Source organism: Leptodactylus fuscus, chromosome 1, assembly GCF_031893055.1.
Source record: "Leptodactylus fuscus isolate aLepFus1 chromosome 1, aLepFus1.hap2, whole genome shotgun sequence".
NCBI classification, from domain to species: Eukaryota; Metazoa; Chordata; class Amphibia; order Anura; family Leptodactylidae; genus Leptodactylus; species Leptodactylus fuscus.
In genome coordinates this window covers 211,138,778-211,164,024 of record NC_134265.1, presented here as the reverse complement: position 1 = coordinate 211,164,024, position 25,247 = coordinate 211,138,778, and the positions used below count along the sequence as shown (strand labels likewise).

The window sequence follows — 25,247 nt, the reverse complement described above, 5'->3', positions numbered from 1 at the left end:
TTTGTATCTACTCACCCTCCAACCTCCAACTGGCCGTCATATATCGACCACCGGGACCTACCGCTGCTTTCATCGACCACTTCACCATCTGGCTCATACACTTCCTATTCACCGACATCCGCATTAACACAGACCACCCCCCTGCTTCCAGCCTTCTGTCCCTCACCGCCTCCTTTGGTCTCTCCCAATGGTCCTCCTCTGCCACCCACATAAAGGGGCACACGCTAGACCTCATATTCACCCGCCTCTGCTCCATATGCAGCCTCTCTAACTCTCCATCCACGCTCTCTGACCACAACCTGCTGACATTCTCTGCCCTCTCCTCTCTAATAGACATCCCAAGCTCTAAACTAACAGGCCCCCGCAGGAACCTCAACCGCCTTGACACCTGCACGCTCTTAGGCTCTCTCCTACCACTCGCTAACATATCCTCACTCCAGGACACAGATACCGCTGCTGCCTTCTACAATACTACCATACGGGTAGTGCTCCATGGCTATGTCATTCTCCATACAGTACTGTGCATGAATCGACCATGGAACTATTGGGACATGCACAGTACTCTAGTGGTTGACTATACTGGGAACATACTCAGTAATGCCATATAATCATCACATATGTAAGATTACAGTGAAGGAGCTGTGGTGTTGGCTATTAGCAGAAGCTGTTGGGTGGGGCCCCAGAATAAGTTCCTCTGGTGGGCCTAAGGCCCTTTAGTCTGACACTGTATAAGGAGGAACTATTATATAATGGAGCTTTTGTAAAGGGAAATTATATATACAGGGGGTTATTATTAGGATGAGCTATTATTCATAAGACAGACTATTATTTATAAGGGAAGAATTATTTATAAGATGCCTATGAAAAGGGGGAAACTATTATATATAAGGCATCTATTATAAAGGGGCGAGCTATTATTTATAAGAGGGGAACTATTTATAAGGGACCATAAACAATAAGGACCAAACCATGTGACTCTTCACTGGAGAGTCAGGAAAGTAAAGATCTGCGCTTACCCTCAGAAGTCTTGATAAAGTTCTTTTATTAAAAGCCTTTTCACACAACGCGTTTTGGGACTCCCACTGTTCCCTTTCTTAATTGTACACTTGAGAAAAGGACCAGTGGGGGGCCCAAAACGCATTGTGTGAAAAGGCTTTTAATAAAGGAACTTTATCAAGACTTCTGAGGGTAAGCGCAGATCTTTACTTTCCTGACACTCCAGTGAAGAGTCGCATGGTTTGGTCCTTATTGTTTGTGGTCTCTACGTATTCATATGGATATGGTCTGCTGCTCCTGATTACCAATCTACTATTGAATGCCTATTGGGGTGCTGTGACTCTATCACAGCATCTATAGGTCATTATCTACGCATAGTTTGCATAAGTATTATTTCCTGTAAAAGTGGTAATGTGCTAGGTGTCGCACGGTGCTTTCTCTGTGTTTTCTTCTATTTATAAAGGGGGTATAATTGTTAAATGGGCTTACAGTTGTGCTCAAAAGTTTGCATACCCCGGCAGATTTTTTTGGGGGGGGGCCTTTTTTTCAGAGAATATGAATGATAACACAAAAACTTTTTCTCGACTCATGGTTAGTAGTTGGGTGAAGCCATTTATTGTCAAACTTCTGTGTTTTCTCTTTTTAAATTATAATGACAACCAAAAACATCAAAATGACCTTGTTCAAAGGTTCACATACCCCAGTTCTTAATACCATGTATTGCCCCCTCTAACATCAATCACAGCTTGAAGTCTTTTGTGGTAGTTGTAGATGAGGCTCTTTATTTTCTCACATGGTAAAACTGCCCATTCTTCTTGGCAAAAAGTCTCCAGTTCCTGTAAATTCCTGGCCTTGTTGACACCTCTCCAAATGCAATGTTTATGGTTTTGGCCAAAAAGTTGGATTTTTGTCTCATCACTCCAAATCATCTTGTTCCAGAAATTTTGAGGCTGGTCTCTGTGCTATTTAGTGTATTGAACTGCGAGATTACATTGCACAGTAATGGCTTTCTTCTAGCACCTCAACCATGCAGCCCATTTTTCTTCAAGTGCCTCCTTATCTTGCATCTTGAACCAGCCACAGCGGTGGTTGAAATTTATGGTATTGGAGTTGTCTAAAAGAGAGCATGGCAATGGATACTTACATAATGTTTTGCGCTTACAAGATTAATTCAGGAAGCAGTGGATTCTGCATATCACCATGTTGGGGTGTCAATAAACCGCACAAGTACCTGAAAGTAATGGACTATCCAGAGGTTATTGATATTTATTTTTGTCAGACAATGGTGGTAAGGCCAGGTAGTCTTCAAGATAGAGCAGAATGATCAATGGCTACCTGGGTGCCGGTGGGTTTAGATAGCATAGCTAGCCCTGAAAGTGATTTGGTTGGCCTATAGGTGTAATGGATAATTTGGAGAGGAAGTTATACATGGGTCAGAAATAATTTTTAACAGATCCTACTCTGTTAAGGGTTGTAAAAGATTATCTAAAGGACTGGTAAGTGGTGGGGGTAAAATAGAACAATTTTTGTGGCAAGATTATGTCACTTCACACTCATGGCAGTGGTATGTCTGAGCTATGGCAAGCTAACCATGAACTTCACAACAGAGTTTCTTGTCTGTGGAGGAACATAAGTTACAAGACTGGTCCCTGGTTCAGATGGACTCAGGCAACCATGAAAGTTGGTTAGGGTGACCAATGGTTGTACAGGAGGAGTTAGTAGAGGTGCGCATTCATATGGGCAAACCAAGGGCAAGCAGGCTCTGGCCATCGATTAAGGTGCCGCAATCGGTCAGGTTCACCCAACTGTACTTTATGGTGTTAAGAATGTCACAACAAACTTGCCACAATAAAGTTTAGTGTGGTTATTTATTTTGGATTATAGGGGGTTTAACATGTGAACTCCATAAGACTGAAAACAGTTGAAATGCCTGTAAAGAACCATAAGAAGGCCCATGTGGCCTCATGAACAGAGGGGAAGCAGTGAGGTGACTGAGATCTGATGGTATTACTGTCGAGTGAATCGGCTCGCAATGAGATGGACTCTTCCCGAATATTACAAATTACTTTTTTTTTTTTTAACCAAAACCGAATAATTTGGGATTTATCCTTGATGAACTAAAATGGCTGCCACAACATGATTTGCAGTAATTTATTATACTCTTGGATCTCTTCACTTTTTATTTAAATTTTTTATCAGAGGCGAAAGAGTGGCACTTTTGATTTTTTCCACCCCCCACTACCATACCTCCCAACTTTTGAAGAACCGAAAGAGGGACAAAATGCCCCGCCCACTTTTGTGTTGACTCCGCCCACTCGTTAATTTTTCATGTGCCCGCACACAGTATAATCCTCCTACAGTCACCCGTAAATTATATGTCCCCCCTCTATCTCTCCCCCAGTTTCATATACACCCTTCATCTGCCCCCAGTTTCATGTCCCTCTTCCATCTCTGCCCCCAGATTCATGTCCCTCCATCTCTGCCCCCAGATTCATGTCCTCTCCATCTCTGCCCCCAGATTCATGTCCCCACATCTCTGCCCCCAGATTCATGTCCCCACATCTCTGCCCCCAGATTCATGTCCTCTCCATCTCTGCCCTCAGATTCATGTCCTCTCCATCTCTGCCCCCAGATTCATGTCCCCACATCTCTGCCCCCAGTTTCATGTCCTCTCCATCTCTGCCCCCAGATTCATGTCCCCACATCTCTGCCCCCAGATTTATGTCCCCACATCTCTGCCCCCAGATTCATGTCCTCTCCATCTCTGCCCTCAGATTCATGTCCTCTCCATCTCTGCCCCCATATTCATGTCCCCACATCTCTGCCCCCAGTTTCATGTCCTCTCCATCTCTGCCCCCAGATTCATGTCCACTCCATCTCTGCCCCCAGATTCATGTCCTCTCCATCTCTGCCCCCAAATTCATGTCCTCTCCATCTCTGCCCCCAGATTCCTGTCCCTCCATCTCTGCCCCCAGATTCATGTCCCCCATCTCTTCCCCCAGATTCATGTCCTCTCCATCTCGCGTCTACAAGCCAGGAGCCGGCGGCAGCAGTGAAGCGAGGAGCTGACACAGGTCAGCTCCTCGCTTCAGCCGCATGTGTCAGCGAGAGAGAGACGCAGCGGCGAAGCGAGCACGCGAGCAGCTTCAGCCGCATGTGTCAGGGAGAGAGGCGGGCAGCGGCGAAGCGAGGAGCTGACCTGTGTCAGCTCCTTGCTTCAGCCGCATATGTGTTAAACTCAGATCTGCGTCCTCTGGACGCAGATCTGAGTTGAAATCGGGACATGCCTCCCTCCAACCGGGACCGCGGGACATGTCACCCAAATCGTGACTGTCCCGCGGAAATCGGGACGGTTGGGAGGTATGCCCACTACGGATAACTGTACAGGAAAAATATTTTTATGTTTAGACCAGATGTTTTTGGACACAGGGATACCTAATATCTATGTGTTTCATAGTAATTTTTAAATTTATATGTATTCTAGGGAAGGGGAAGGGGGGGGGGAGATTTGAACTCTTAATTCTATTATATATTTTGCATTTTAATTCTTCTTTATAAATTTGCATTAATTAGGCTAAGTTCACATGTGAATTACGTGTGGCGTCATTTGGTCTGAAAAAAAAGCTTCCTAATTAGGAAGCGGTTTTTGGGCCTTAATGAGTTTTTGGAGCGGTTTTGGTAAAAACCACTTCAGAAAACGCCAGGCGGTTTTCCCCTCCCGGACAGTGAATGGGCTGTAAAAAAAACACGACGACGCGGTTTTCGCCTCCCATTCACTTTTATTGACCTCCTGAGACAGAATCTGCCTGAAGAAAGGTCATGTCGATTCTTTTTTGTTGCCGATAGCGGAAAAAAGAAAGCTTGCGATCTCCATAGGCCACCATTGTGAGGGGGCGGATTATGACGTGGATTCCGCGTCATAATCCGCTCCCTCTGTGCCCGTGTGAACGGGCCCTTAGATGCCCCAGGGTTTCTTGACTGTGGAGACAAGTTACACGGCTGGTCCTTTGTTGAGACAACTTGGGGAACCATGAAGGTTGGTCATAATGGCAAGTGGTTGCCCAGGGGAGACAGTTGAGGTGAGTGTGCTTCGCTGGCTCCTAGTCTATGGGTGAGCCAGGCGCTAATTCCCAAAATGGTAGAAATAAAAAGTACACCTTGTCCTGCCTTATGCATCCCTGTACGTGGAAGTATAAACAAGTTACGGGTGTCAGAATATGCCGACTTTTAGAAAAAATTTTTTGGCAGAGTTATGGAATTTTGTTAATGTAAACAAAGCTATATATATTTGTTATCCCCAGAATTGTATCGAAACTTAGAATGCAGGTGACATATCATTTTGGCCGCACAGTGAATGCCGTAAATCCGAAGTCCGAAAGAAAGTGCACTTTTTCTTCAAATCCACCACATTATGATTTTATTTCCAGCTTCCCAGTACATTGTACAGAAAATGTAATGGTAACATCATGAAGAATAATTTGTCCCGTAAACATTAATACTAGAGATGAGTGAGTACTATTCGAAACGGCCGTTTCGAATAGCACGCACCCATAAGAATGAATGGAAGCGGCCGAAACACAGACCGGCTGCGTCCATTCATTCCTATGGGTGCGTACTATTCGAAGCGGGAGTTTTGAATAGTACTCGCTCATCTCTTATTAAGATCTCATATGGCTCTGAGAGCGGGAAGATGATAGTTATGGGGTTTGGAAGGGGTGGGGGGAGTCAAAATGAAAATCGAAAAATGCCTGCAGCAGGAAGGGGTTAAATATTCTTTTGCCATTTTCTCACAATTACCTAACTGACATTATTTGTTATCTCACAGAATGCCTCGAAAGTGATCTGCTCATTGTGGAGTATAAGAACTAATAAATGTGGTCGGCTGGTTAAAACTTTATGTATGCAGGACCTGGCCACTAGGGGCAACAACGTCTTAAGAAATGATGGGAACCAGCGACTTCCTCATAACACTCGGCAGGACGCCTGATCCGTGACAGCTTCACGTCACTTCCGCCGCGCTTTCCTCTCTGCATAATGGCGGCCTCCAGGAACAACCAGGTGGCGAGCATTGGTCGGATACTGTTGGACACGAGTCTCCCTTTACCTGCCCGGTTCCGTGCGTTGTTCACTCTTCGTAACCTTGGCGGACCCGAGGCTGTGGAATGGATCGGGCGCGGCTTTGTCGATAACTCGGCGCTTTTAAAGCATGAACTGGCCTATTGCCTGGGGCAGATGAGAGACCGGAGTGCGCTGCCCATACTCATCGCCGTGCTGAAGGACTGCAGTCAGGACGCCATGGTGCGCCACGAAGCAGGTAGTCGCGGGCTCTGTCACAAGTACATGGTGGCCTTTATGTGACATTTACTAGAGCTAATGGTCCATCTGGAAGAGAAAGCTTCAGTGCTGTTGGGAATTGAGACTTGGCCACTAGAGGGCCTAAGAGTAGAGAATAAGCAATGCCAAACTACTCATGGAGTCTACAGGACAGTCTTTCAGTAGAGTTATTCCCGATTGTTTCTTCACGTAAGGACCAGTTAATCCCTTGAAATAATGGCAGTTTTTGGTAAAGATAAAAGTTGTGGTCCAGTGTGTGTGTGTGTATATGTATATATATATATATATATATATATATATATATATATACCAAAACACCACAACTCTGCTGCCCCAGATGCTCTCCGGTCCGGGAGATTATATAGGTGGGGGTGACACTCAGTGAGTAGATTTTGGATGCCATGTGTCATTTGCAGATCCCTAAAATAAGCACTACAACACGACCCCTAAAACTGACCCCATTCTGGAAACTTTATTTGAAGTGAAAAAGCACCCTATGCATTTGAGGTCTAATTTACTTATTTACACTCTATTGGTGGGCATTTGCAGAGAGTGTGAGGCAAAAGCAATCTGGGGGGAAAAAAATCCCTCTGTTTTAGAAACTACACCCTCAGAGAATTTCTTAAGGTGTATAGTGATCACTTTGTGACAGTTCTTACCAAAATTGAAATATGTTGCGCCCACTTTGTGTCACTCACTTAAACTTTCATATGAGTTATCTTGGGTACAACCCCCCCCCCCCACCACCACCACCACCACCACCTTTTTGGCTTTGAGTGTAGATTTAGACTTTTTTGGATGCAGTGGTACTTTTGCAGTGCCCCAGTAAAGTGTCCCCATTTTCCAAACAATACCCTAAATGAATTTATCAAGAGGCATGGTGAGCATTTTTACCGTTGTGTGTTGCATTATTTTAATTTTCAAAAATTAATTTGCAGCTGATTAAAATTGTAGTCTTTCCAGATGTATAACGGAGGGGCTCTTTTAAAGAAAAAAAATAAAAATAAAAGAAGTGATATGGCATCTAAATCAAACCACCAGCTTCAAAAACCAAGTTGCACTTTTTCCCTTCTGCATCCTGCTGCCCAAACAGCATTTTATGCCCACATAAGATATTAAGAGGCATTTCCTGGGTTCAACAATGGCATAACTGTTTGGGCATCCAGCATGGCATAAAAAAGCGTGGTTTGTCTTTCAGTGTGCAGATTTAGATTCTTTGGTTTTTGGATTCCATGTTATGTTTGCAGAGCCCCTGTGTTGCCAATAAAGAGGAATCCCCTAGAAAGTGACCCATTTTGAAAACTACACACCTTAAAGGGGATTTCCTATCTCACTCTCTCACCAGTTTGTTTTCTGTCTCTTTCTCATTTCCTGTATTCTTCAACAAGCTTATGGGCAGGCTATTACGTCCCTGGTGCCAGGTGCAAGTGGGTGTAATAGTACGCTCTATGATGGTCTCCTGCTCACGATTTGAGCAGGTGGCATCGGGAGCTGGTGTTATCTATAACTGACAGCTAACACCCTGCTCCATAACCCCCGGTCAGAGCGATGTTCTGCCATGTTATTGCCCCCACCGCACCTACAACAGCCAGATCGGTTTCATATAATCTAAACCAACACTAAGATGAAGCATTATGCTGTGAAAGCACATCAGGATTGGGATACACGCTGATGTATTCTCACATAGCTTAAAGAGGACCTTTCATCACTTGGGGCACATGCGGTTTTATATACCGCTAGAAAGACGACAGTGTGCTGAATTCGGTTTTCACGATCTGTTCTCTCCTCCCTCCCCAGTACTCTTCTATGGATGAGTACTATCAGAAGGGGAAGGAGCGTTCATACCAGTGAAGATATAGTTGTAGGTGTTGTCACTGAAATCCAGTTTCTTTTATCTGGTCTACTGGTTTTTTCCCTAAGACGACACAGTACCCTTTCAAATCCATGTTTTTGTGCGTATATAGTACCCAATGCATGGATGGGGCAATAACCCTGAAATGGCTATCTGCAGATGAGTCTTCGTTTGGAAGAGATGTTCTGGTTTGGCTTCAATCCTAGTCAATGACAATATAAGTCTTAGAAAACCTGAAATTGATCTATAGAGAGCGATCTTCCAAAAGTAGGTGCTTTTTCCATCAAGAAGAATTTATTTGCATATTCCATATTCCTTACTATGTTTTAGTAACCCAAAATATTCCATTTCCATATCTCCCTAGGTGAAGCTTTGGGGGCAATTGGAGATCCAGAAGTTCTGGAGCTGCTGAAAGAGTATAGCCGAGATCCTGTTATAGAGGTAATAATGAATGTTTACTACAATGTGTATCTTTATTCCATAGAAACTGGTATTTGTTTTAACTTTTTATTGTATGTTTTCAAGGCTATAGACACACGTGCCAGCCAGTTGTGGAATATTCCACAGCAGATCCATCCTCTGCAAAATTAAAAAGGCTGTTTTTTGCTTTGGGTTTTACACCTGCAAGTAAGATGGATTTCAACCTTTGCCTTTGTTTTTTGGATTTGAACCCATCCACTATGCAGGCGCTGAATATTGCCTTAGGTTAGCCACAAGTGAATCCACCAGCTGCTAAGTCACTGGTAATACATACTGTATGATCCAAGCATAAAGAGGAATACCAGGACTTGTGTATTGATGATCTATCCTGAGTTGCTGCTTTACCATCTGACAAAGGAACATGACATCATTGGCTCAGCAGTAAGGCCATAGCACTCAGCCTCTGAGTAACTTATCAGTGGAGGTCCTGGGTTTCAGACCCCACGCTTCAAATATTGGCGACCTACGACCATTTAGGCCCTGCAGTCATGCTGTTTTGGAGCCCCATGGACACCATCTGTAAATGAATTTGATATGTTTGTTTTATGTACCGTTTTACTCTGCCTCAGTTTAACACAATTGGAGTGCATGTTATGCATTTCATTTTACTTTAATTCACCAGATGTAAGTCTGTACAATAGGAATGGTTTGTTTGTATGCCAGTTTTTTGGTGTAGAAGGTATAAGAAGTCTGCGCAAAAAACTTTATTTGCACAAAACCAAAGAATTTACTTTTTTTAAAAAAAATCTCTTTGCTGCTCTCGCCATTTTTCTAAAAAGGGGACAGAGTAGGTGTGTGCAGTCGACCACACAAAATGTAAAATTATTTACAGCAGAAATATGGTGTAAATGATGTGGAAAATTTTCGCACAACCCTGTGGAAGGTTTGCCTGATTTATGAGGAAAAATGCGCTTTGTATATGAGGCATATGTTTTGCTAGTTCAGAGGCTAGTGTTAGTAATGTCATTGTTCATAAATGTACCCAAGTGAGTTCATCTTTTTAAAGTGTTTTAGCTATTCTTTTTTTTTTTTTTTTTTTTTTTTTTTTTTGGAATGTAAGCTTTGGGGCAGCCATATAGAAGACCTACATTTCACTCTTGTGTTATATTCAGGGTGTTAACTATGATTAACATTTTGCTATCCTATCCAGGCCTCCTTAGAGCTGCTGCTAAAGGGATTTCCCCAACAGAACAGAGATCCACTGCCTGGTGTTTTTGGTGCCAAAACGAAACAATTTTTTTTATTGCAAAAGTCTGTGTTTGTGCTGCTATTTCTTGACCAGGGCTGCATGGAGACTGCTAAAGTCCCTAGGCCACTTGGTCCCTCCTGTGTATCCCCTTCTCCTGCTGGGACTTGTGGATTGCCTGCTTATTTTTTGCCTGTTGATGTTTCAGGCTAAAGAACTCTCTCTTCAAAACCCTTGTCAGAAATGCACTATATTTAAGTTGCTTGCGTCAGGGAGTCTAAAGACTCCTTGGCCAGAAGTACACAGATAAAATCATGGCAGAAGAGATCCTATCCTTCTTAGACAATCTGAAGTCTATGATTAACCGGTTAAGGACCGCTGGCCGTAAATTTACGGCCAGCAGTCCTGGTCTCTAAGACCAGCCGATAGTAAATTTACGGCCGGTCTTCAGAGACTCACTAGGCAGGGGGTGGGGCGGGGGGAGGGCAGGGGTTAGGTGTTACTAACACCTAACCACCCCCTCAACAATGTTCAGTCGGACTCAGTTCCGACTGAACGTTTTAACCCTTTCGATCGTGCCATGAAACATCACAGCGCGATCGAAAGGGATCCGCCGCAGATTGAAGCTGATCGGCACCCCCCGCGGCGAGATCGGGGGGTGCCGATGTCAGTAAAAGGTAGTCTGGGGTCTGGCCAGTGACCCCAGACTACCGGAGCCCCCACATACCTGGTTGATCCTGCCGACCGATGGAGGAAGTGAGCGATGTGTCTCACTTCCTCTGCAGCTTGCAGGACACGAGCAGGCTCATGTCCTGCTCGTGTCCTGCAAGCTACTATACAGAATCAGTTGATGCTTTCATCAAAGCATCAACTGATTCAAGTGTCCTAAAGGGACACATGAAAAAGTAAAAAAAAAAAAAGTTAAAAAAAAATAAAGTGTATGAAAAAAGTAATAAAGTTATAAAGCCCAAAAATCCCTTTTTCTCTATACAAAATGAATTATATAAAAAAAGTACTAAAAATTAATAAAAACAATGCATATTTGGTATCGCCGCGTCCGTAACAACCTGTACAATAAAAGTGAAATAATATTTAATGTATACGGTGTACATCTGAAAAAAAAACCGGAAAAAACCCGCCGGAAGTAATGATTTTTCACCATATCACCTTACAAAATATGCTATAAAAAGTGATCAAAAAATCATATGCACCCCACAATAGTACCAATAAAAAGCGCAGGTTGTCCCGCAAAAAATAAGCCCTCAACCAACACTGTCAACCGAAAAATAAAAATGTTACGCCTCTCAGAAGATGGCGATGCAAAAATCACTGATTTATGTCCCCAAATGTGTTTTTGTTCTGCAGAATTAGTATCGCATAAAAAAATACTATAAATGAGGTATCGCCGTAACCGTACCGACCCGCAGAATAAAGGCTACATGTTACTTATACTGTACGCTGCATGGCGCAAAATTTAAAGGGTACAACTCAATGCCAGGATTGATTTTTTTTTTTTTGATTTTTTTTTTTAAATCCAGCAAGAAAGAGTTAATAAAATGTATTCAGTATGTTGTAGGCACCCAAAAATGGTGTCATTACAAAATACATCACATCCCGCAAACAACAAGCCCTTATATGGCCGCGTCACCAAAAGAATAAAGAAAATATAGCATCTAGCAATGTGAAGACAAAATCACGCAAAATCGCCAAATCATTAGAATACAACTGGCGGCGTCAGGAAGGGAATATATAAGCGGTGTGAGCGAATATCAGTGGACACCCCAGATTTACAGCTTATGAGGGAACAGACACCAGAAGTGACCCCCAAAGTGACCCCCAGAGTGACTCTCCCAATCATAGGAGCTCCTGGGACATAGTAGGGAATTTGGTGTCCCCAATGTCCTCCACACAGCTTATATATTCCCTCTTCGCCATCCGCTGTGCAGTCACGTCTGGGATACTAATACTCACTACCCCCCCTGATAAATTCTTTGAGGGGTGCAGTTTTCAAAATGGGGTCACTCCTTTGGGGAATCCACTTTTCTGGTACCTTACAGGCTCTACAAACATGACATGGCGTCCAGATACCAAACATCTGAATCTGTACTCCAAAAGCCTCATCGCGCTCCTTCCCTTCTGCGCCCTGCTGTGTGCCCAAACTGCAGTTTATGACACATGTTTGACACATGTATGACACTGGTGTACCCGGGATAACGGACGTAATGTCATATGTGGGAATAAACTGATATTAGGGCACAGCCGGACACAGAAGGGAAGAAGGGTTATTGGGTTTTTGGAGCACAGACGGTTTGGTTTTTGGATGCCATGACACTTTTGCAGAGCTGAAACGCCAGTAAAGTGGAATCCCCTGATATGTGACCTTATTTTGGAAACTACACCCCTGAAGGATTTATCCAGGGGTACAGAGAGCATTTTTAGCCCCCAAGTTTTGCTATAACTTATTATCCATAAATGAATACGCAGATGATTGTGAGAACTGAAAATGACCATTTTTCCAGGAATCCGTCATTTCAGTGCGTAATATGTTGTGCCCGCCTTGTATCAGAGATGAAGGCTCTGAAAGCTGTTGTGCCCGGGATACCCACTTACCAGTTTGTGGAGTGTCTCTGCTGACATAAGTCGGGCACAACATATCGGGTACTGAAATGGCGAATCTCTGGAAATTTTTCATTTTTAACTTCTCATTATCAGTTGCGATTTCATTTCTGGAAACTAAATAAATGCAACACTCAAGGGTTAAAAATTCTCGCTACGCCATTTGATAAATCCCATCAGTGGGCTAGTGTCCAAAATAGGGTGACATGTCTGCAGATTCCACTTTATTGACAATTCAGGGGCTTTGCAAAAGTGACGTCCAAAAACCAAACTGTGCTCCAGAAACCAAAATAGCGCTCCTTCCCTTCTGCGCCCTGCTGTGTGCCCAAACTACAGTTTATGCAACATGTATGACACTGGTGTACCCAGGATAACGTACGTAATGTCATATGTGGGTATAAACTGATATTAGGGCACAGACGGACACAGAAGGGTTATTGGGTTTTTTGGAGCACAGATGGTTTGGTTTTTGGATGCCATGACACTTTTGCAGAGACCCTAAACTTGCCCCTACAAAATGGGGTTTACAGTTACCTCCAGGTCTCTCCAAAAGGAACATGGCCCCCAGAAAGTCCCTCTAAATCTGTACCCCAAAAGCTAAAAAGCGCAGTGCTCCTTCCCTTCTGAGCCCTGCTGTGTGCCCAAGCAGCAGTTTACACCCACATATATCATTTTTTGCCCCTCGGGATGGCCCCTTAATAGATTTAGGAGTGCAGTTCTCTGACAACACAAAGTGGGTGCAACGTATTGGGCACCGAAATGGCATATTTCTTTCAAAATTTCAATTTTCATTTTGGACATTCATTTTTTTGGAAGCATTTTAGGCACAAAATGATAATACCCCTTGATTCATTCCTTGACAGGTGTAGTTTATAAAATGGGGTCACTTTTGAGGGGTTTCCATTGTATTGGTACTTTAGGGGCTCAGCAAATGCGACATGGCACGAGAAAACTATTCCAGCCACATCTGCCCTCCAAAATCCAAATAGCGCTCTTTCCATTCTGAGCCCCATCATGTACCCATACAGCAGATTATGGCCACATATGGGGTATTGCCGTGTTCAGGAGAAATTGTGTAACAAACTGTGGGGGGCTTTTAATTCTTTAACTACTTGCAAAATTAAAAATATGGCGCTAAATGGACGATTTATTGTGAAAAAAAAGTAATTTTTCATTTTTACGTCCCAATGTTAATAAAATCTGTGAAACAGCTGTGAGGCCAAAATGCTCACCAAACCCCTAGATAAATTCTATGAGGGGTGTAGTTTCCAAAATGGGGTCACTTTTAGGGGGTTTCCACTATATTGATACTTTAGGGGCTCTGCAAATGCGACATGGGACTTGAAAAATATTCCAGCAAAATCTGTCCTTCAAAAGCCAAATAGCCCTCTTTCCATTCTGAGCCCCGCCATGTTCCCATACAGCAGATTATGGCCACATATGGGGCATTTCTGTGTTCAGGAGGAATTGTTTAACGAACTTTATGGAGCTTTTTCCCCTTTATCCTCTTGTGAAAATGAAAAATGTGGGGCTAAATTGACAGTTTATTGGAAAAAAAGTAATTTTTCATTTTCATGGCCCAATGTTAATAAAATCTGTGAAACAGCTGTAGGGTCAAAATGCTCACTCTACCCTTTGATATGTTCTGTGGGGGGTGTAGTTTCCCAAATGGGGTCACTTTTAGGGGGTTTCCACTGTATTGGTCCTCTAGGGGCTCTGCTAATGCGACATGGCACCTAAAATTATTCCAGCAAAATCTGCCATCCAAAAGCCAAATAGCGCTCTTTCCATTCCAAGCCCCGCCATGTCCCCATACAGCAGAATATGGCCACACATGGGGTATTGCCGTGTTCAGGAGAAATTGTTTAACAAACTGTGGGGGGACTTTTTCTCCTTTAACCCCTTGTGAAAATTAAAACTTTGGGGATAAAGTGACATTTTAGAAATTTTTCATTTACACATCCCAATGTTAGTAAAATCTGTGAAACAACTGTAGGGTCAAAATGCTGACTATACCCCTTGATGAATTCTGTGAGGGGTGTAGATTCTAAAATGGGGTCACTTTTGGAGGGTTTCCATTGTTTTGGTACTCTAGGGGCTCTGCAAATGAGGCATGATGCCTGAAAATTATTCCAGCAAAATCTGCTGTTCACACCCCCAGTGTCGCTCCTTCCCTTCCATGCACTGCCGTGTACCCAAAAAATCAGTTTACGCCCACATGTGGGGTATTTCTGTGTACGGGAGAAATTGCATAACAAAATGTGAGATGCATTTTCTCCTTTAACCCTTTGTGAATGTGTTAATTTTAGGTCTAAATGAATGTATTAATGAAAAAAAATGAAATGTCTAAATTTCACTTCCATATTATGTTTATTCTTATGAAAAACTTAAAGGGTTAACAAACATCCCAAATGCTGTTTTGAATAATTTGAGGGGTGTAGTTTTGAAAATGGGGTGATTTATGGGGGTTCTATTATACAGGCCTTTATAATTCCTTACAGAACTGAAGCGGTCCCTAAAAAATTGGTTTGGAGAATTTTCTAGCAAATCTAGAAAATCGCTGTTACACTTGTAAGCCTTGTAACGTCCAAAATAAATAAAAAGACAATCAAAAGATGATGCCGATATAAAGCAGAGATATGGGAGATAATATTTATTCATGTATTTGGGTGGTATGACTATCTGCCTGAAAAGCAGAGAATTTCACATTTTGAAAATTGCAATTTTTTCCAAATTTCCATCAAATTTCCTAGTTTTTTTATAAATAAATACAAAAATATTGATTAATATTTACCACTAACATGAAGTATAATGTGTTACGAAAAAAACAGTCTCAAAATCATTTGTGTAAGTTAAACCGTCTCAAAGTTATTGCCATTTAAAGTGACACATGTCAGTTTTGAAAAAAAAGGCCTGGTCTTTAACATACTTTTGGGCCTGGTCCTTAACCGGTTAAAGAGGAGGTCAATATGTTGCTTGATAAGCAACTTCCAGCTACATTTTCCAAATGTTCCAAGATCTGGGTGACAAGAAAATTATTTTTTTTCCAGTTCATAGTAGATCATGAGATTGGCTGAAAACACAGATCCATAAAGTCCAACCTTTAACTCTACAATGTTGATCCAGAGGAAGGCAACCCCCTCCATGTAGCTTATCCCAATTGTCTCATGTCAGTAGAAAAAAAAAACCTTCCTTACTCCAACCTGGCAATCTGTATAAAACTCTGGATCAACTTGTTCTTACCAAAATCTAAAGCCCATAACCTTTATTTTTCTGTTCCAGAAAGATATCAAGCCCCTCTTTGAACTTGCAAAATGAATCCACAATCACCACTTTCTGTGGTAGTGAGTTCCATAGCCTCCGTGTTTTTATAGTAAAGGATTCCCTTCTATTTTGCTGGTGAAACTTTCTCTCCTCAACACATAAAAAATGTCCCCTTGCCACTGTCAATGGCCTAGGAGTAAAAAGATAATTGGAAAGTGTGTGTTTTGTTTTGTTCCACTTTTTTTGCTAAAAAGAATAACCCTATGTGTATCTGTTGTACTCCAATCTACCCATTCCTCTAATAATCTTGATCAACCCTTCTCTGCTCCAAAATTGCACACAATAGTCTGTCTGGCCGTACCAGTGATTTGTGTAGAGGCATAACTATGTTCTCGCCATGAGAATATATGCCTCTTTTGATGCATCCCATAATTTTCATTTGCCTTGGTGGCAGCTGCCTGGCACTGTTCACTAAAGGTAAGTTTAATGTCCACCAAAATCCCCAAGTCTTTTTCAGTGGCAGTCTTACTATTAAAGGGGTTGTCTAGGCAAAAATGGACAAACCTTTTCAAGTTTAAATAAGCTAGGGTGGGAAGAAAAAAAAAATGCATACTCGCCTGTCCCGATTGCTCCGGTGTCCTCCCGTGCCTGCTGGTTCTCCTGCTCTCCCGGGTTTCTTCCGGTGTTGTGCTGAAGCTTCTGATTTTTTTTTTTTTTTAATTTTTTTATTTTCACGTGACCACTGAGGCCTATCAGCAAAGGGCCTCAATATCGCTACCTGATCCCAGGCCATCTTCCTGAGGCCTGCTGACCTCTAAGGCGAATCAGTGGCGCTTGCACAACACTGGAAGAGACCAGGGAGGCGCGGGAGGACACCAGAGCATCCAGGACAGGTGAGTGTGCATTTTATTTTTTTCCACTGCTCCCAACTTATTTAAAGGTTAAGTATTGTCCATTTTTGCTTGGTCAATCCCTTTAAGTACATAATCATACATTTTATTTTTTTCAACAAAAATTCATAATCTTACATTTGTCTACATTAAACTTCACTTGCCAAATTTTTGCCCATGCTTACAGCTTCCATATATCCCTCTGTAATATTCTACTATCCTTCTCATGTTTGATTACATTACATATTTTAGTATCCTTTGCAAATATGGACACCCTGCTCTGTAAATATTCTACCAAGTCATTCATACACATGTTAAATGGAAGAAGACCCAATACTGATCCCTGTGTCACTCCACTAGTGAAAGTGACCCAGACTGAGTATTTTCCAGTAACAAGTACCCCCTTTCTCCCAGTCCCGAACATGGTAACGTCAAGAAAACTATTGCCAGAGATTGTAGAGATCCAGATAAGAACGTTCAGATTTTAAAAACATCTAAAATAAAGTTTATAGAGGAAGGTGCCACTTTATGGGCCAATACGTTTCTGGGTGGTAAGGACAGTACAGAGCTATGGACAGTACTGTGAGGAGGAGCGTTCCTCACAGCCCAGCTAGACTGACTGGAACGCCCTTCTGACAGTCAGCAGACATCGGTAACAGCACTGATTTCTCTTTCCCTGGGTCACATAACTGGAAAGCCGACAGTGCGCTTAATTCAATGCACTGTCGACTTTCTAGCGGTATATAAAATCACATGTGCTCGAGGACATGAAAGGTCCTCCTTAAAACAAACCTGTGTGGAATGGTGACAGGTCCATTGTAATGTTAGGATGAAGAAACAGGAGATGGAAATTTGGTTGGTTACTGTATTTGTTTTTATTTCCAGGTTGCAGAAACATGTCAGCTTGCTATTCAACGGATAGAATGGCTTCAGAAAAATCCTGATGCTCCTGATGATAATCCATTCCTGTCAGTGGACCCTGCTCCACCTGCTGAAGAAAGAGATGTACCAGCTCTGCGTTCTATCTTATTAAACGACAGCTTGCCACTGTTTGAACGGTATCGTGCCATGTTTGCCCTACGAAATATTGGAGGAAAGGAATCTGTTCTGGCATTGACAGATGGTGAGCCACTAAAAAGTAAAATGCACTTTTACATGCTTGATATGTTTACAGAGGTTTGGAATCCTGCAAAAAAAATTTTCTGGCTCAAATCCCTTACTTTATTTTAACTTTATTCAACAGAATAAAAAGGGGGTAAGGAAAGAAAAACATGAAATGGGACCAAGATAAAAGAGGGGAAGAAGAAGTCTATAGACTTGGAAAATAATAAAAAAAATAAGGAATAAAAAGTGATCCTGAGTAATGAAGCCAGAAGATACTGGGGAGAAAAATAATAGATACATTGAAAAGACATAAACAGATAAAAAGAATCAAAGAGTAAATTCTAGTAAAAAAATAAATAAATAAATAACTGACAGAAAAGGATGACAAAAATGGGCAGAAAAAACCTGCATAGAACAGGACCAGGAAGAGGAATAGATGGGGTATACGTAAGTGAAAGGAAAAGGGTAAGTGAAAGGAACAGGAAGAATGAGGGGGTGGAGGTCCTAACAGATCCCTGTTGCTTTAAAATTGATGATCTTCCTTAAAATTTGCCAGTAAAAAGTTTATTTTTTTATTTATGTATTTATTTATTTATAAAGGTCTGTTAATGCTATTAATGGGTTAAGTGCACCCAAATGCCGTGTTAGCAGTGTTTTGAGTGATTTCTGGGTGTCTCTCGGAGCTCCTCGCATCCTATGCATTTGTTTACTGGTGTAGCTTCCTGTGCTTTTATCCTACAACTACCAAGATGCATTGCATGAGCTGACTCACTACCTCTTTCACTCGCTTACTCCCTCACACTATCTCCCTAGCTACCCCACCCACTTCTAGCCCTTCCCAATTAATGGACTCCTTTCTTTTCTCTGTAATTTTGGGGCAGAAACCCGGCGGACCCCATTATAGTCTAAGGGGTCCAGAGGTTTCTGGGGGTAACTGCTTTTTATGTGGGTTGGCTTTCCGTTTTTCAGGTTCCTAAGCGGATCTGAAGAACGGAAAGCTGAACGGTAGTGTGAACCTAGCACAGTATATCTTATTAAGGAGGTCAGTTTCCTTCAGCACTTACAGCCTCACTGCTTATTTACATTATATTAGTCTCCATATTCATCCTCATACAACATCATAGAGCAAGGAGGGGCTGAGCAGTATGCTCCTGCTGACTGGTTAATTGATTTGTTGCCTCATCCTGTGTATTATCAGCTTTTTATGTATATCTTTGCAGTGTTTAAAAAAAAAACAAAAAAAAAAAACAACAAACAAACAAGGAATCCTCCTCCACTCTTCCTAGACTAATATGGAGAAAGGAACTGCCTGAAAAGTGGAGAAAAAAAAAATATATTCTTTTAATAAGATATTACATAGTTTCTTATTTTCACCTGAACTATTCATTTCTGAATTATTTTTTTTTTATCACTGGAGGTACACGTAAAACATGTTTTTTTTCTAATGACCATGTAACTCCCAATTTCTACAGTTTCAAACGCAAACTAAAGACACATCTTTTCAGACAAGCCTATCACAATTTCTAATGTAAACCCTGCCGTGCTATAATTAGAATCCCCAAAATTTAACCCTCCTCTGTCCCCGCTCCTACATTACCCCACATGATATGATGTCTTTTCAGGCTAACTTTATTTGTCCAAGCTCCATCCACATGTTACAGGTCACCACTAGTGATGGCTCAAAGTTTTGTTTGTGTAATGACAGTCACCTCTATTACAAAATTGTCTGAATACTGTATAAGGAATGCCGCCCCTGCTACCTCTTGTGTCACCCCCTCTACCTCATAGATTGTAAGCTCTTGCGAGCAGGGCCCTCAGTCCCATTGTGTGAAATGACGTTCTTTGTTATGTATCTGTCTGTATTTGAACCCTACAAATTGTACAGTGCTGCGGAATATGTTGGCGCTATATAAATAAAACATTTTATTATTATTATTATTATTATTATTAAGAAAGGCTATTCGTCTCCTACCTTTTGATGTGGTTTCCACCGCGCCGGTCAGCCAAAATACGGTTTTTTCCCGGTATGCTAATGAGTGTCCGGCAGCAATGAGGGCGGGCCCCAGCGCTTATACGCCGATGGAGGCGTCCCCACTGCTGCTGGAACTGGGCAATCCAGCCACGCCTTCTTCCTGATCTGCCTCCTCCCCTTCTGTGTCCTCTTCTTTCGTCGTCATGGGTGACGCATGCGCAGTCGGCTCTGGCAGCGAGACCCTGTTAGAGCTGACTGCACATACCGGCCGGTGGCCATAGTTGCGAGGCCGCAATTGCGCGCATGCGCAGTACGCTCCGCGAAGTATTTGCCGAACAGAGTGTACTGCGCATGCTCAGTAAGGTCCGTACAGCCCTTCGACGCGCGAGTGAACTCATCCAGGCGTTGGAAGGCTGTACGAACCTTACTGAGCATGCGCAGTACACTCTGTTTGGCAAATACTTCGGGGAGCGTACTGCGCATGCGCGCAATTGCGGCCTCGCAAATATGGCCGCCGGCTGGCATGCGCAGTTGGCTCTAACAGGGTCTCGCTGACTGCGCATGCGTCACCCATGACGACGAAAGAAGAGGAGGCAGATCAGGAAGAAGGCCTGGCTGGATTCCTTTGTTCTTCTAACACACAGCAAAAGTGCTTTGTTTAGCTTGCCCTAGAGTTCATGTGTGCTCAATTGAAAGTGAATTCTGTATACAGGACTGCTCATATAATAAAAACCTCTCCATTTTATTTAAGGTTTACAGTGTGGCGGCGCTCTCTTTCGGCATGAAATTGGATATGTCTTGGGCCAGATGCAGCATGAAGCAGCAGTTCCAGGGCTTGCCGCAGCATTGGATCGTTTACAAGAGAGTCCAATGGTCCGCCACGAGTGTGCTGAGGCTTTAGGATCTATTGCACAAGAAGAATGTTTAAAAGCCCTTAGAACCCACATGGGGGACGTACAGCAGGTGGTTAGAGAGAGCTGTGAGGTGGCTTTAGATATGTATGAATATGAGAACAGTGAGGACTTCCAGTATGCAAATGGTCTTAGCCAAATCCAAGAGCTGGCCTCCTAACTTTGAATGCTGATTATTTATATAGATTTATAAGTCTTGCATAATGGAATAAAGAACTGCTTTATAGTTTCCAATGCAACTATAGAATACTGTCGCTGTACGTGTACAAGATTTCTGTATGCTTCTGAAATTTTGACAACAACCAATGCTACATTAGTTTACAGCTCAATCAGCAATTTTCCAAATTGTTAAGAACATATTCAAAACCCATTTTTAATGAGACCAATTCAAATCCGTTCTGAAGGGGCTTTGAAAGGGCTCTGTAATATAAGTCCCCTTAAATCACTCCTTTCTCAAAACTTCACTCCTGAAATAATTTAAAACTATTTAGGATTTTTTCTTTACCCTTATGGGTGAGTTTTCAGTAAAAGTTCAACTCTGTTTTGACCTTACAACTGTTTCTGTGTCTGACTTTGCATCGACAACATCAGGGTGTCACAAACACCACCAATATACGGGAAGCGCCCTGGAAGAACAATCACCACCAACATTTGCGCGGTCTCCTCATCACCCCTCCCAGTGGTGGTAACACGGGACTGCAGCGCTGTGACCTTTTGCTCAGAGACTGTGACAAGTCTACGCTGTCTGCACCCAGCAAACCCAACTGCAGCGTTATCTCCCATCTGGCCACCACACACACCCCCACCCCCACCTACACCTACCTAGCCGAATATAGTATATATACACTATAACCTACTATAGTGTCTGTATAAATTATATTTGTGTGTAAATTATACTACTCATGTAATCAAATAGCCCAAATATTTGGTGCATTTAAATATAATCACTATATCAAATTGCCTATTGGCAAAAAATGTCCTTATTGCCACCTATTATACAATAGTAGATAAATATGACACGTAAAACTTTTGTTTCCCTAATAAAGAATGAAAATATATAAAATAAGTGTGTGATGAAAACCACCATTATAGATATTGTAGGACCTCACAAAAAACACCAGTATTACCACTGCACTGTGTGCACTAAATAGAAGCTAATGACAATGTCACCCCTGGGTAGTTAGGGTAAGTTCACATGTGGTTTTTTGGATCGGAACCTGAGGCGAAAGCTTCTTTTTACCGGGAGCCGGATGAAACGGCTCCCGGAAAAAAGACCTGAGCGGCTCCCATTGATTTCAATGGGAGCCGTCTTTTTGGTCAGGGTTTTGAGGCAGATTTTGAGCCCTGTATGGGACAGTGACCACAATGTCTGTAAAAACACTGTGGAATATGATGGTGCTATACAAACAAATAGGCTACATTAGTGAGAGAATCTAAATAAGGACAATGTGGAGCGTCTGCAACCATACTATTATATATGTGAAGCTTTGTTCACATCCAAAATTAGTGGAGAGAAAAGTCCTGCGCGGATGAAATGGAAACTGGCATTCGCAGGTAACCACTTTTTTTTTTTTTTTTTTTTTTGAAATTTATTATTTATTTATTTATTATGTTTACTTGTATAGCGCCATCATATTCCGCAGCACTTTACAGACATTGACTGTCCCATATAGGGCTCACAATCTACATTCCCTATCAGTATGTCTGGAGGAAACCCACGGGGAGACTCCAGCGCTGCAAGGCTACAGTGCTAACCACTGAGCCACCATGCGGCCTATAGTAATACTCAATTTATTGTTCGTCTTTCCCACATACTCTTTTTCTACATACACAGATAGCTCTACAGATAACTCCTTTTGTTTAAAGGGATTCAATCATTAATTTTTTTTTCTCCCTAATACATAGGAATAGCCTTAAGAAAGGCTATTCGTCTACCTTTAGAAGTCTTCTCCGTGCTGCCGTTCCATAGATATCCCGGTTTTCATTGGTGTGCAAATGAGTTTTCTTACAGCACTGGGGGTGGTCCCCAGTGCTCAAACGGCACTGGGGGGAGTCCTCAATGCTGCGAGCGAAATCTCCAGCTATGGCTTCTTCTTCCTCTGGAACGCCCTCTCCGTGACGTCTTCTTCTGATGGCTTCTTCTAGCTTTAGACGGCACGCATGTGCAGTCCGCTGTGGGCTCTCTCCTCCACATTTGGTGGGAGTGTGGAGAGATCTGGGTCTTTTGGTCTTCCGTGTTTTCTCTTTACACTAAAGTCAGCGGACGGGACGTAGTCCCTTCTCCTCAACTGGTTTTCCTCTTTCTCATTCCAGGTCGGATATCTCAGGTGAAGGGCGACTTCCTTCGTCACTTTCTCACGGCTGCCAGGACGGTTATCCCGCCAGTAACCCCCTCTCTGCTGGAGTGGCTCCAGGAATTTCTCCTCATTAGACAAATGCAGACTCTGGTTGTGGAGGATACCTCTACCTCCTCCAAGTTTGAGACCCTCTGGCAGCCATGAGTGGTGTCTTGTGAATCGTCTGAATTCTCTTATTTATTATCATGACCCCCCTCCTTCCTTCTGTTTTTTCTTGTTTTTCCCTTTGGTGTCTGCATGCTCCCCAGTGCCCTTTTGTCTCCCCCTCCCCTCTCTTCTCTTTCTTTTGCCTCTGTTCTATTCTTCCTTTGCCTGTTTTGGAGTTGTGTCCATTTGCACAAGTGTTACGACGAAGTTATTGCCACTGATGGGTTGACAAATGCAATATGTGTGTCTCTCTCTGCTTTCTATCCTGGAATATGAATGTTCAAATAAAAATATCTATAATATATTTATATTTTTTGTTTGTGTGTATATATATATATATATATATATATATATCTCCCAATGCAGTTTAGCCCTACATATATAACGTGGACATGGTGTCCGGAAAGTAAGTACACAAAATGAAAGGGTGGACTTTAGCTGGTATATGAAGCATTTTTATTAATGAACATGTGACCGTAAATGCACCATTGTGGCGCTGCAGGTAGACCAAGATGTCGGTTTCCTATCCCTCGCTGCGCCATGTGAAAGGAGAAACGAAGAAAAGATAGTGCTTTAATGGGAAATCAGTTTAATCACTGTTACGTATTTTAAAGAATTGCTCGAAGTGCTGTCCGCCTGCCTCGATCCAAGCAGTGCAACGCCGGAAGATGGATTGACACACCCTTTCACAGACTCCTGGCATGGCCCTCACCGTGACGAATGAAGCCTGGGTGCGGTTCAGAAGCTCTTTGCAGGTTGGCACAGGCATTGTGTACACAACGGACTTGGCATGTCCCCACAAGAAAAAAATCAAGTGGGGCCAAATCCGGCGAGTGAGGGGACCAGAGCACAGGTCCGCCGTGTCCGTTCCACTGAATCGGCCATCGGTTGTTGATGTGTTCACAGATGATGTGGCCAAAATGGGGAGGTGCTCCATTCTGCTGGAGCCACATTCTTGTCCTCCTGTTCAAAGGCACGTCTTTGAGCAACACCGGCAAATCATTGTGTAGAAATGTACTGTGTTTGGTCTACCTGCAGCTCTGCCATGGTGCATTTCCGGCCACATGTTCATTAATAAAAAAATGCTTCATATACTGGCTAAAGTCCATTTTGTGTACTTACTTTCCAGACACCCTGTACATTGAAAATGGAAACACACACCCACAACTCTGCTTTCACTCAGGTATCATCCAGCCTTCTTAATGATGTCTCTCCAATCAGTTTTTCGAAACATGAGATTATTTTATTATTATATTAGTTATTATTGTAGTAGTCCTTGTCCACCTTTGGTTGGTGCTCTTGGACTTATAATAAATCCTTTAAAACTGACATTCTTATCCCAAGGTCATGGCCTATATCATGACCAAATGTCCTTGTATGATCAAGAAATTTTTTGAAAGTTTTCCATTATGGTTCTGATACAAGCGTAGATTATGATGTTAATCCGTTTTCCCTTAGTCCCATACAGCAACACAATAGTGAGGTATTAGTGTCCCTGTGTGCCGGTAGGACAGAATTGAATTTTTAATAACTAACACATGGATAAATAATTATCTCCTCCTCAGTATAAGGAAGGAAGTACCCCCCCCCCCCAAAAAAATGTATTTATAAAGATAAATACATAAACAACACAAAGGTAGGGAACCTTGTTCTGCTGTTAGGACTAAGGGAAAACATCATAATCTATGCTTTTCTTCCATCCCAATAGCATCACAATAGTGGGGATCTAACAAGTAGAACCCCTAGAAAGAGCCTTCTTATAGAACTGAGTTTAAAAATGAACGGCCAAAGGAAGTGGTTTTTGAATCCTGAGCATTAAATCTATAATGATTTATAAAATTCTGTTGAGAGCTCCAAGAAGCTGCAGAACAAATTTGCTTAAAGGAAACAGAGTTCCATTCAGTCCAGGAAGTGGAAATGGCTCTAGTAAATGAGTTTGATAAAATCAGGGGGTCCAACCCTCTGGGATGTTCAGAAGCTTTAAGCCCCTTATTTTTTTCCTGTAAAGGAAAAAAAGATTCTTTGACCGCCTAAAGCAGGGGTGGGAAATTCATTTTCCCATGGGGCCGCATAAGAAATTGAAACTATGCTAGAGGGCCGCGCCATGGCAAATTTAGCTCCACCCACTTCTATGTTGA

The 25,247-nt window shown here is 42.4% G+C and overlaps 1 protein-coding gene across 1 annotated transcript; it reads left to right on the top strand.

Annotated features, from left to right (window-relative positions):
• The first annotated feature begins 6,017 nt into the window (after nt 1-6,017).
• Nucleotides 6,018-21,447, top strand: DOHH (deoxyhypusine hydroxylase). Its single transcript, XM_075283663.1, has 4 exons — nt 6,018-6,310; nt 8,547-8,623; nt 17,504-17,741; nt 20,446-21,447. Exons 1-4 carry the CDS (start codon nt 6,031-6,033, stop codon nt 20,763-20,765), a joined length of 915 nt encoding a protein of 304 aa, XP_075139764.1. The 5' UTR covers nt 6,018-6,030; the 3' UTR covers nt 20,766-21,447.
• The last annotated feature ends 3,800 nt before the right edge of the window (nt 21,448-25,247 follow it).